The sequence below is a fragment of the Poecilia formosa genome, unplaced genomic scaffold (genome assembly GCF_000485575.1).
Source record: "Poecilia formosa unplaced genomic scaffold, Poecilia_formosa-5.1.2 Scaffold377, whole genome shotgun sequence".
In the NCBI taxonomy this organism is placed as follows: Eukaryota; Metazoa; Chordata; class Actinopteri; order Cyprinodontiformes; family Poeciliidae; genus Poecilia; species Poecilia formosa.
This window is the reverse complement of record NW_006800316.1, coordinates 516,179-527,858: the sequence shown is the minus strand read 5'-3', so window position 1 is coordinate 527,858 and position 11,680 is coordinate 516,179. Positions and strand designations below refer to the sequence as shown.

Below are 11,680 nucleotides of genomic sequence, written 5' to 3'. Positions count from 1 at the left end.
CAAGCAACTGAAAACAAATAAACACATTTAGACAACACTACTTCTCAATTATACTGTGATAAATTAACTGCTGCCATGGAAACTGAGAGAAATGTTCAAAAGACCAGAGTTTGACACAAGCTAGTTTAAAAAGAAATAAAAAAGAAGAAATGTGGACTAACTGTTTACCAGAGACGGACTGTTTCTCCAGTGTTGTAATGGGTCCAAATGATGTGTTGCACTTGGTTAAGTGTTTTGCCAAAGCTGTGTAAGACATTGCCTAATTCAGTTAAATTATTCTTTATTTTTTGTATAATGTAAATCTACCGTCACACCTTAGGTGGCGGTATAGTGCCACACAGAGTCGTTAACCAGGCGTGTTCCTGCTGAGCAAAACTGCAGGTAGAGAAAATTCACTGTGTGGAGAAAATTACTTGTTTCCCTGGCAGATTATTTCACTTATAACCTGTTTCATGAATATTAAGGAATTGCTGCCTTAAAACAAGCTCATCTTTCTTGCTGAAAGTTACTTGTTGGTTATTTTTGTCTTATTTCAAGTGTACTGCAAAGTTTTCACTAGAAATTAAACCAAAAATATTGGTAAGCTTTTGTGGTTTTACAGTGCAAGTTTGATCTTATCATGGAGTGGCATTAAAAATTAAAAACTACGTGTAGTTTGCAGGAATAAGTTTTCAGTGGTAGGGTCAAGGAGTTGTACATAACACAAGCATAATGTTCATTCCCAAAATAAAATAACTTTTATTTTCTTGATGTTCATTCTACAGATAACAGCAACATCACTGACCTATTTACACTAATATTCATAGAGAACTACTGAGAAGGGAAACCTGCACATCACATGCAGGGTTGGTACTTCTGACATGAGTACTATTTGCAGGTAATCTGTATTGTTCTGGTTCTGCTTAAGTAGTCCTTACACCTGTAATACCGACATCAGTGTGTGAATGTACTTGTGGATGTTCGGATGACTGAATGAGGTGTGAGGCGCTTTGCAGTCCTCTGACTTGATGGAGCACTATGTAGGTTCAGACCATTGACAATTGACCATTCTTTAAACGTCTCAGTGGGTTTTTGTCATGGTGTTAAATTAAAGGCTTGATGTTTTGTGAAATTGGTGACAAATGGACAGATCTTTCCATCAGTTTGTAGGTGTGTTGTGTTTTATGAGGTACCAGCGGACTTAGGTAAGTGTCATCTGTTGCAGCTAAATAGTTTTCTAGTTGCAAAATCCCCCAATAGGCCAAGCAGCATATCTCCTTTGAATGTGTTTAGCTGCTGTTAAGGCTCCATCAGAGGAGATTTGGACAAATGTACTTAACCCTTCCAGACCAAACGCAGTGCCGGAGATCCAGCCAAATTTGCGTTACCATAATTCTGCCACACGTTGCGCCATCTCCCGTATAGCAAGGAGTGAAATTAATCTGTGGGGGATTCTTTTAATAAACGGCAAATTACGAAAATAACTTGGTAGATATTGAAAGTTCCAGTTGTTATGGATAAATGGGCAAATATATTTACACACAGGACATTTAAAGAACCGTGTACAATTAAAAGAAGCAAAAATATCCAGGCGGAGATTTGAAACTTAGGTCTAAAAGGGTTAAAAGAAATTGCTGAAAAGAGCCGACCTCTTTTAGATTGAGATTTCAGAGAAATGTTTGAAAGATAATTTAAAGAATATGCTGAAGAACAATTTAAGTTGAATTTGCATTTTGACTGTCAAAAAATCTCCAAGTTCAGGTGTTCAGGTGATAGTTTGCTTAATCTGTGGATTTTGCCTGGACTTATTGAACAGGAGCTGCAAGACTTTTCTTTGATTGAGATTGTTGTTGCAAATAGACGTAATTTGCCAGAATCAGCTTCTACTTTAATGCAGCCGTAGAGCGCATAAAAGTGGTTTTAAAAAGATCTTTGTGTTCTAGATAAATAAGTAAAAATCCCCCTGATTTAATTCCGTTAATGATTAAGATTTTTTTTTTTTTAGCCAGACTGTGTTAATATTCAAATACTAACATTAGTGTTGAATGGAAGCTAAACATGAGATCCAGGATAAAAATACTGCAGTGAGCAAATGTTAATGTCATTCATAATAAAACGTGGGGAAATTTTTTGTCTGCAGGTTGTGAGGAAACAGCATGTTTTCAGGGTGCTGCTGTTTATTACCTGGATTTTTTTCAAGTTTGAATATTAAAATTTCTCCCAACAAAAAGTCCAATCTTAGTAAAATTACAACAGAACATAAGATCCACTGAGACATCACGGCAGCATAAGCAGCACTGCAGATCTACATAAGTTTTTATCCTCGACTCACACGCAGACATTTATTTTACTATAGGTTTGTATCTATGTGTTTATTGGTTGAAACATATGTTTTTATTTCTCCTGATATTAATGCTTCGTTGTCCTTTCTCTTAACAAAAGTGTGATTTAATGAGATGAAATGAAATGCAACTGTGTAACCATTGAAGTAGCATTTACAGTTCTTGAAATGTGTGCGTTTGTTTTACAGATCATGGTAGAAAACAGCTGCTCTCTGCGTTTTCCTGATCCGCTCTAATGAAAACACATTTGTAAAACCCTCAGTAATATGACAATATAATTACTGTAAATCTTCAACGACGTTTCTATGAAAGAGCGCAGTCCGATTTAGTTGCATTTATCTCCACGGAGCTACAAAAATTTTTTCATTGCTAGAATTCATGATTTTATATTTACACACATTTTCTCCAGCAGAGACAAATTTGTGAGAAAACGACATCAGATACAACAACTAACAGCAAATTTGCAGTGGAATCTGCATAATACATTATGCATAAAAGAGAACTGGAAAACAAACTTTATTCCTACACTCACTGTCAAATCTGCAGAGTGTTGTGTCAAAAATACTTATTTTTCCAGATTTATAAATAGGAAGCTGGCAGGAATGGAGCCCTAAACTGTGTTGCTTAAAAACAGGAAGAACAAACAACTAAAGTATATAAAATATTGCAGTTAGATATGAAGGGCAAGAAAAGATTTTTGTTTTTTGGTCTTTGATCCTGAAGATGGCAAATTGTTTGCCGACTGTCATGAACCATAAGAAGTTTCAAGGTCATGGTTCAATTCTCACCTGAAACCAAAAATCCCAAACACATTGGTAGAAGATGAATTGATTTATTTTGTATTCTTAATACTTATATGTTAGAGTTTGCTCTAACATATAAGACATATAAAGGGTCTAGAGCCTTTTCCTGCTCTGCCCCTTGTCTCTGGATCTCTTCCACAGTTCATCCACAAGTCTGATTCACTGTCTTCATTCAAATCTAACCTAAAAACTCATTTCTTGCTATAATTTCTTTCTGTAATTGTGATGGATATATTGATATATGCCTTCTATTGTTTCATAGCTTTGAGTGCTTTGAAAGGCATCTTCAAATAAAACTTATTATTTTAGTTGTATCCCTATATTCCAGTTTTCTTCTGGAATATGAGACGTGTGTGGTTTAAAGTCTGACATTAGAACAAAAGCAGGTGATGTTGTGAAGAAGGACCATGTGTTTATGTGTGACACAAAATGATAAGATATCAGTGTCTTCTAAAGATGACACCATCACAGCTCATGTGAGAACAGGACTACGAGGACACAGGCGTCGCTCTAAAGGAACAGTTTCTACAGCAGCCCAGTGCTTCTGTAACGAGATATTCTAAAATAAAAACTGAGAAAATCTGAGACTTTGACATATTTTCTTCCTGGTAGAAAATGCAGAAAACAACAGATGCATAATATATTAGCACATGGCTAAATTAGAAACAAAACAACTTACAAATCAGATTCTGCAACAAAGTGTGAAAGCAACTTTTTAGATGATGTAAATTAATTGTTAAATATTTTACATATGTATTCATTTCATTGCTGTTTTCAATGAACAGGAGGTTCCAGGGTCAAAGACACAAATGAGCACAAACTGGTGAACAACGGCACCACTGGAATGTATGAGAGGACATGGAAGACGATGCATTTTCAGCAGAGGTCAGGATAAATCACACATAATCAAACTCTCAATCTTCAGAACACCTGAAGACCAAAAGAATGTTCTGAAAGAAAGAATGTTCAGGAAGAAAGAATGTTCAGAAAGAACATTCTTTCTGAAGTGAACAGCTGCCACAGTTTGTTCTGCTGGTTCTCCAAGGAAACAATGTCCTGATGGAGAAACAGCCTGACTTTGGGGTCAGATCACTCTCCCTAAAATGACTCACTGCTAGGCATTGTTTTGTGTTTTTACTTCATGACTCATTTAAAAACATTATGGCCATAAAACAAAGACTACTCAACAAAAATAAGTAGATAATTAGAAAACTGGAGGGATGTGGAGAAATGACTTCAGGTGTGGTTCCCTCTTCCTGACTGGGTTACTGTACGATTCCAGTTCTATGCTTTTTTGCCACATTGTTATTTTTTACTTGATGACCCATCAGAGGTGAATGACTGACCGCCCTGCATAAGGGAAAACAACCTTTATAAGCTCCGTGTTTGTGGAGTAAACAGACACTGTTTCCACTGACTGCTAGAACAACTTTCTCACCTCAAGGTAAAATCTGAATTCCTGTACTTCAGCAATAGATGAAAAAAAAAGTATTTTGTAGTTGCAAAGAACTGACCAGACTTAAACATCCAGTTTAGTGTTAAAAGGGTAAATATTTACCTTGTAAACCATCTCCTTATGAATTGAAACATGTTTGAAAGATTGAACTGAGTTTCGTATTAAAGGATTTAAATGCTTTCTTCCAGAGATGGACTCAGTTCTACTTTGCACTTTGCTCCTTTGTGGGTTTGGGCTTGGAGTCGCTGTAAGTAAAGTTAGCTTTTACTTAATGTGCTAAATACACTAACTTTTGAGATTCATATTTTATTCAATCCAAAGGAATTTAAGGCACAATGATCCCCTGTAACAAATATGTCTTTATATCTTTTGAAAACATCCTCAGTCACTTGGATGGGGTCCACCGGACCCAGCTCCACGTCCAGGTTTGTGCTTTCATCATTTTAAATAGTGAATTTTCATAAAACAGTTTACTAGGTTCACTCTAATGTGAAACTTGATAGTTATTTGTTTACCTACATTCTGATATGAGAACAGTACATGCACTGCAGGCTCAGTTGTACTGATGTGGTCAAGGTTTTTTCCTTTGGTACACTTGATCTAGTCTAAATGATGTAAAATAATGAATTCAGATTTTAATCGTGGCGACACAGGGACATGAACTAGCTTGTCATTACACAAAGACACAACAGTGAACTAGTCAATGAAATATCATTGCCTGACTACCAGCGTACACACAGAATACTGACAAAAGCTTTAAATAATTGTATATAAATAAATATATATACAGTGAAGAAAAATAAGTATTTGTCCCCTCTGTGATTTCTAAGTGGGACAACTTGCAAAGTCGCAGGGGGTTCAAATACTTATTTTCCTCACTGTATATATATATCCAGAGGATTCAATAATCGTTCCTTTCTGTAGTTGCTTTCTTGTACCACAACTCCAGATTTCACTTTAAATGATGTGTTGTAAAACCGTTCATGTTAGTTTCCGTGTTTTCTAGCGGCTGTCTATAAAATGTGCCCTGCTGGTTGGACTCGATATCGAGGCGATTGTTACCTTTATGATGACACTGAACTGACTTGGATTCAAGCTGAGGTACAACACACGCATCATTATTTTTATTTGCTTACTCTTAGGGTGAATAAGAGCTATAAAACAACCAACCTCATCAGTTCTGGGAGTGTTGATGGATTCCATGTGTGTTGATCATAGAGTACTAGGTGAGGGACTGACCAAGATCTTATTGAGAAAATGTTCTCTGAGTTGCTCAAGGCAGAGAATTTCAGACTGAAGCTAAACAATCCATGCAGGCTTTACTGTTGAATACATTATATGGTGCCATTTGGTAATACTCCTTTTTATTGGAAAAGCTTTCATGGCAGACATGCCTTTGCATCTTCAACACCTTTTGGAAAGGCTGCTTACCAGATTTAGGAGTAAGTTCTTGAGGACATCTTATCTGATCATTCTTATAGGAGAACACACATGTGAGACCTGTGGCCCATGTTCAGGGTCCATCTGTGTGTGTTGGCCCTTGATGTGCTAATCAAATACATGAATTAATTTAGCTTGGCAATCCTCCCAAAGCTACGGTTACCCTTGCTGATTTTCTACTTTCCATGAGAGAACTAGAACTTTGTCACAAAATTAACATTTTTTGAGAGATTTTTGGGTTTCTACATCTGTAAGCTATAATAATCAGAATTACAAGAAATAAAAACTTTAAATATTTCACTCCAGTGTGTAATGATTGTCTGCCTTTCTGAGGTGAGTGACAAAAACATAGAACTTTTTCATAATGTTTATATTTTTTAAGCTGAACTTGTATGTGAAGTCTAATCCTGTCTCAGAGTCTCTAAAACTAATTCATCCCATTCTGTCAGATTGAGGTCAGGACTTTGTGTAGGCCATTAACGTTCTTTAAAGCCAAGCCCTCTTCTCCATATCTTTATGGATCATAGTAATACAGAAGGGATCATTTCCAAATGGTTTCCACAAATGCCTACAAATGGCCAAGTTACCTTCACCACAATCCTCTCTGTGCTAAACTTTATTCTTAATAAGTTAATCGTTCCAGAAAAAAACTTTCCACTGGCTAGACTCCAGTGGTGCCAGGCATTACAACGGGTGCTTTGTATTGCAATTCGGGATAACAGACTGGGGTGAACCTGCTTGGTCATGGAAACCCGTCCCATCAAGTTTTTAAGCTTCACAGTAATCCAGACAAAGTTTTGAGTTTCCTTCTGATGTTTGCAACAAACTGGCTGTAAGTTACAAATCCATGCACACAGACAAAAGTGACGTCGAAGTGATGAGTTTGCTGATTTCCGTCTCGTCTTTCTCTTCAGCTCCACTGCATTTCCAACCATGGAAATTTGGCCACCATCCAAAACCAACATCAGTACACCTTTCTGAGGAGTCTCATCTTTAAATCAGCAGGAACACATAAGAGAACTTGGGTTGGAGGCTACGATGGTGTTGAGGTGGGCGTTTCTTTAAACTCTTCATGTGTGACACGACAGGCCTGATCTACAAATATTTTACTCATGCAGTTTGCCAAACTGCATGAGTAAAATAATAGCCCTTGCACTGTTGCATAAGATCTACAAAGGTTGAACATGCAAAGTGGTCCTCCTAAAATGAGGATTTTGCATGCTGGCTGTCATCCTGGAGCGTGTTGGAGAGCAGAAGTATAATAATAATAATACATAAAAATAAGAAAACATTTAATTTAGATAGGCATGCAACGTAGTCCAACAAAACAAAGCTGCAGACTACTGCATTTAAGACTTCTTTTCAGTAGAGCTCCTCCGCCTCACCCCTAATTTGCGTTTTCTTTGCGCGTTGTCTATAGGCTAGGTTTGCACATGCTGCCAACTTGCCCCTGTTTTTGTACATGCAAACCTGTAGGAGATCAGGTCTTTAATGTTTTTGAGCTAAGAGGTTGGACAATGACTATGTAGGGTGTTCTGTACAGGTTTTGCTCTTACACTGATGTTTAAATTGATTGTATTAGGAAGGCACTTGGCTTTGGAGCAGAGGTACAAAGTTTGACTTTACCCAATGGGGCCCTGAAGAGCCCAACGACTTTGAAGGAAATGAGGACTGCATGGAGATAAACCGCGAAGGTAAGAAGTTTTAACTAGATGTATAACTAGAACAATAGAATATGTGATTTTATTTTGCATGTTGTAAATTATTAATTCACAAAATAAATAAATGTTTAATTAGAAATTACCACCATTTACAAGTAAAATATGTGTCACTGGAAAGTGTGCTAAGATTTTTTCATCATCTTCCTTTTTTTTTGCATGTTTCATTGCAGGAGAAGATTTCGTCAATGACATTCGCTGCGGCCGTGAGAATTCCTTTATTTGTGTCAGACGCCCATAACTGAGTCCAGATTGTCCTGTTGTCACATGACGATGTGTCACTTCCAGCAGGATGTCAAGACAGTGTGGCCAACCTCAAGTCTTGTATTTTTTTCTATTATTGGTGTGATTTTAAAGTTGAGATTAGAATATTTTGCCAGCATTCCAACTCATCAGCATCAGACCAAGATGCTATGTTATCTATGTTCTGAGTAGTGCATAGTAAACATGTAGCTATATTTTGTCTAACTTAGCCTCCTGCTGTTTGTGAGAAACAGATGTTAGAACAGTTGTTCAAACATCACAATGAACCTTTTCATGAGAAACAGAAAATAATACTTTACCATGTAGCACTTCCTAAAAAAATAACCATTCATACACACATACACATTACCATATACCTTTCTGTCTTCTGCATCTCAAAGTCTAAATGGAAGCGTGTTTAAAAATAATAGATGCTAAAACAAAATAAAGTAAAGATTTGTATTTCAATGTTAATCCTTATAGCAATGTCATAATTTAAGTAATAAAGGAATGGATGCTGCAAATTAATAGCTCAATGCAATCAGCCGGGTTTTCTTAGATGGCAACATTTTAAACTACTTTGAATTAAGTATACTGTACTGTTTAATAACTATTATAAATTTGAATATATGTGTGATTGACCCGACATAAATTTACTGAATTGAACTGAATTACGTTTAAAGAAGCCAATGATGTTCAAGTTAAAACTTTAATTGTTTTCACATGCAAAAAACTTGGTTGTTTAAATGAAATAAAGGGTGATTCAATGTTTGCTCAATATGCTGCATTTATTTTTACATGCAACTCCTCAGAATATTAATATTGGCTTATAAAATCAGCTTGGCCAGTTGCATAAATTGTTTTGTTACTTTAATTATGCATTTTCTTCATATAACATTAAAAAAGCAGGTTTGTGTTGCTGAAATGGAACTGAGATTTATGTATCTGCTGTGGAACTGACTATGAAAAATCTAGATGTAAAAACAAAATGTCAATACTAACACAGAATATTATGGAATCCGAAGAAAGAAGAAAGATCCAATCCTCTCTGACAGAAGAAAATCGTGTACTGAAAGTCGAAGTCGCTAGACTGAAGTCGAAGACAACAGCTTTGATAGATGAATGTACGATTTCAAGAAACGCACAAGAGAGTTCTGAGAAAAAGATTTTGTACTTGGAGGAGGAAAAGAGAAAACTTAATGCTCAAATAAGACAACAAGAGCGCCTGGAAAGTGAAATGTATGAACTGGCAGAGTCTCTCAGAGATTCAAATAGGCAATTGAAAATAAAGACAAAACAAGAAGAACAAAAACTGCCGGAAAATGTTGAAAAAGCCATAAAAGAGAAATTTGATGCTGTGGATGAAAATACAGAGCTGCTAACACCAAACTTTGCAGTTGAAACCCAACAAGTTTGTTGTAAAGATTTTTCAGCCTTTACAACTGAAAAATCAACTCAAATGGAAAATCTGAGCAATGGTTGTAAGCAGACAAAATGTTTTGCCAACAAATCTACACAGACTGAGCATTTCATTTCGAAATCGATGGAAAAATCGACTCAGACCGAATGTGCGACTTATAAACTAAAGGAGCTTCAGACTCCATCTAAAACATCAACTCAAACACAAACTTCAAAAAGCAAATGTAGGCATGTAAGGACTTCTACTAGAAATATGACTTCAGCTAAAACTTTAGCCCATGAATCTAAGCAGCCTAAATCTTTTGCTGAGAAATCACCGGAAATGGAAACTTCTGCTAATTCTAAGAGTTGGTGGGGGACGTGTGTGGATGGATTAATATTTGCTGGCAAATACACCCTGCTAGGTATTTTACAAGCAGCGATAACAGCAAAGGTTTATGAAATTGCAACAAATTACTACTTCTAATTCCTTTCTAAGGAATAGTATTTTTTAGAAACGTCCTCTTTCTTCTGATAATGCTGACATTACTGTAGCATTATCAGTAATGTTTATTCTGTTAAATTACCAAGACTTTAACAGAATAATTATTTAATTAAGTATTTCCTTAGTATCTAAGGAAACTAAAGAAACTCTTACATTCACAATCAAACTCTCACACATTCACTATCAAACACTGAGTGAATGAGTGGATGGATGGATGGATGGATGGATGGATGGATGGATGGATGGATGGATGGATGGATGGNAGCTTGGCCAGTTGCATAAATTGTTTTGTTACTTCAAAATCGCTGGATTTTCGTATTTTCCCATTCAAATGCTCAGAAGCGAAGCAGGGTTTTCCAAGGGAGTTATTTAATGTAACACGCAGCTAGCGTGCAACACTAAATTTATCCGGCTATAAACAGTTCCTGCAGCTGCTACAGCTCCCCATACATGCGCTCCTACCGGAGAGGCAACTGCCTGAGTCTGTGTCCACGTGGATCCATCTATTTTGGAGACGTTCCTTGAACCGTGAAGGACCGGAGCAGGTAAGAAAGCGTGCTGAGGCTGTTGGCAGGGTTTATAAAAGCTACCGATTAGTCCTGCAGAAGTCAGGGCGCCATGCTGTCATTTGGCTCAGGTGTGATGGGCTGTTCGGCCCTAAAGAGCAGTTTTTGGGGACCACTTCCCTTTAGCTCAGATCACATTAGCACCGTTTGATTTGCAAACATGCAACCAATAAAGTAACAGAAGGATCAGCTTTTAGGTTTAAGTTAGCAGCGGGTCAGATTTTATGGATTTCTGTTTGTGCATTTCAGTAGATGAAAGGCAGATGATCGTTGACATAGGGAGCAGGGCTCTAGAGTCAGCACGCTGGGTAACCTTTGCTTTACTTTTTTCAGTATTGTCATTAATTGTAAACAGTCATAAAATGCTGAAAACCTTACCCTTACCCTTGTTCATGCTTACTTGTATATTTTCATCTTATTTGGGAGGACATTTTAAAAATCAAAAAAATTAATATATTGATGCTTTTAAAAATGCTAAGTTATTGAATACCTAAGGTAGTGAATGCTAAATTATTGAATTAAATTAGTATAAACTCCATAAATGTATAATTTTATGTTTGGGTTGAAAGAATTGGAATGAAGACATAAATACAGCTTCATTTTTGTTTTCTTAGTAAAATCACAGAAACTGCTTTATTTTTTTCCAGCCTTGTTTCTCACTATGGTGAACCAGGTGCAGCAAGTGGATGGCAGCTGGCAGTCGTGTCGAGGCGACTCCAGCGGCACCAGCAACAGCAGCGCTGAGAGCTCCAAGGAGAGCTCCCGCTGCTCCACCCCGCTGCTGGACGCAGACCGCTCTGATCGGCTGCGGGAAAAGATGAGGAAGAGGATGGAGTCCGGAGATCAGTGGTTCTCCCTGGAGTTCTTCCCTCCACGCACGGCCAGCGGTGCTGTCAACTTGATCTCCAGGTACAGAGACCAGCCGGACCTCCTCCAGGCTTTCTGAGGGGCCTTCCGACCTTTGACCTCAGGCAGACACTTGTTTAATCAGCTGATTCAGTTCATGCATCTGGCCACGACAGAATATTCTGCTGAAAACTCAAGTAATGTGGAGACGTTTGGGAAGAACAAAATGGCATCCAGCTGACTGACAGCATCTGAAGTATTTGGCAGGACTTGAGAGTTGCTTAATTTTTCTGACAATAACCTGTTGTGTGCCAAGTTTTCTGCTTGTTGATATATTACGCCTCCTGCACACACACACACACACACACACACACACACACACAC

The 11,680-nt window shown here is 37.3% G+C and overlaps 2 protein-coding genes across 4 annotated transcripts in view; both read left to right on the top strand.

The window, feature by feature from the left end:
* The first annotated feature begins 3,917 nt into the window (after positions 1-3,917).
* On the top strand, positions 3,918-8,759 carry LOC103154253 (galactose-specific lectin nattectin-like). 2 transcript variants are annotated; one of them, XM_016662535.1, is made up of 7 exons: positions 3,918-4,009; positions 4,769-4,827; positions 4,966-5,005; positions 5,587-5,681; positions 6,935-7,069; positions 7,603-7,714; positions 7,912-8,759. In XM_016662535.1, the coding sequence occupies exons 1-7, from the start codon at positions 3,973-3,975 to the stop codon at positions 7,977-7,979; spliced, it is 546 nt and encodes a 181-aa protein (XP_016518021.1). In that variant the 5' UTR covers positions 3,918-3,972; the 3' UTR covers positions 7,980-8,759. The 2 variants fall into 2 exon arrangements, with proteins under 2 accessions (XP_016518021.1, XP_007575533.1); XM_007575471.2 differs by lacking the exon at positions 3,918-4,009 and adding an exon at positions 4,370-4,568.
* Positions 8,760-10,241: 1,482 nt separating this feature from the next.
* The window catches only part of mthfr (methylenetetrahydrofolate reductase (NAD(P)H)), a 10,650-nt gene continuing 9,211 nt past the window's right edge, over positions 10,242-11,680 (top strand). The window contains exons 1-3 of one of the 2 annotated variants that reach the window (XM_016662570.1): positions 10,242-10,429; positions 10,700-10,758; positions 11,098-11,359. In XM_016662570.1, the coding sequence (XP_016518056.1) occupies positions 11,112-11,359 (248 nt within the window). In that variant the 5' untranslated portion in view covers positions 10,242-10,429; positions 10,700-10,758; positions 11,098-11,111. The remainder of the gene's footprint in view (positions 10,430-10,699; positions 10,759-11,097; positions 11,360-11,680) is intronic. The other variant, XM_007575470.2, reaches the window with a different exon arrangement.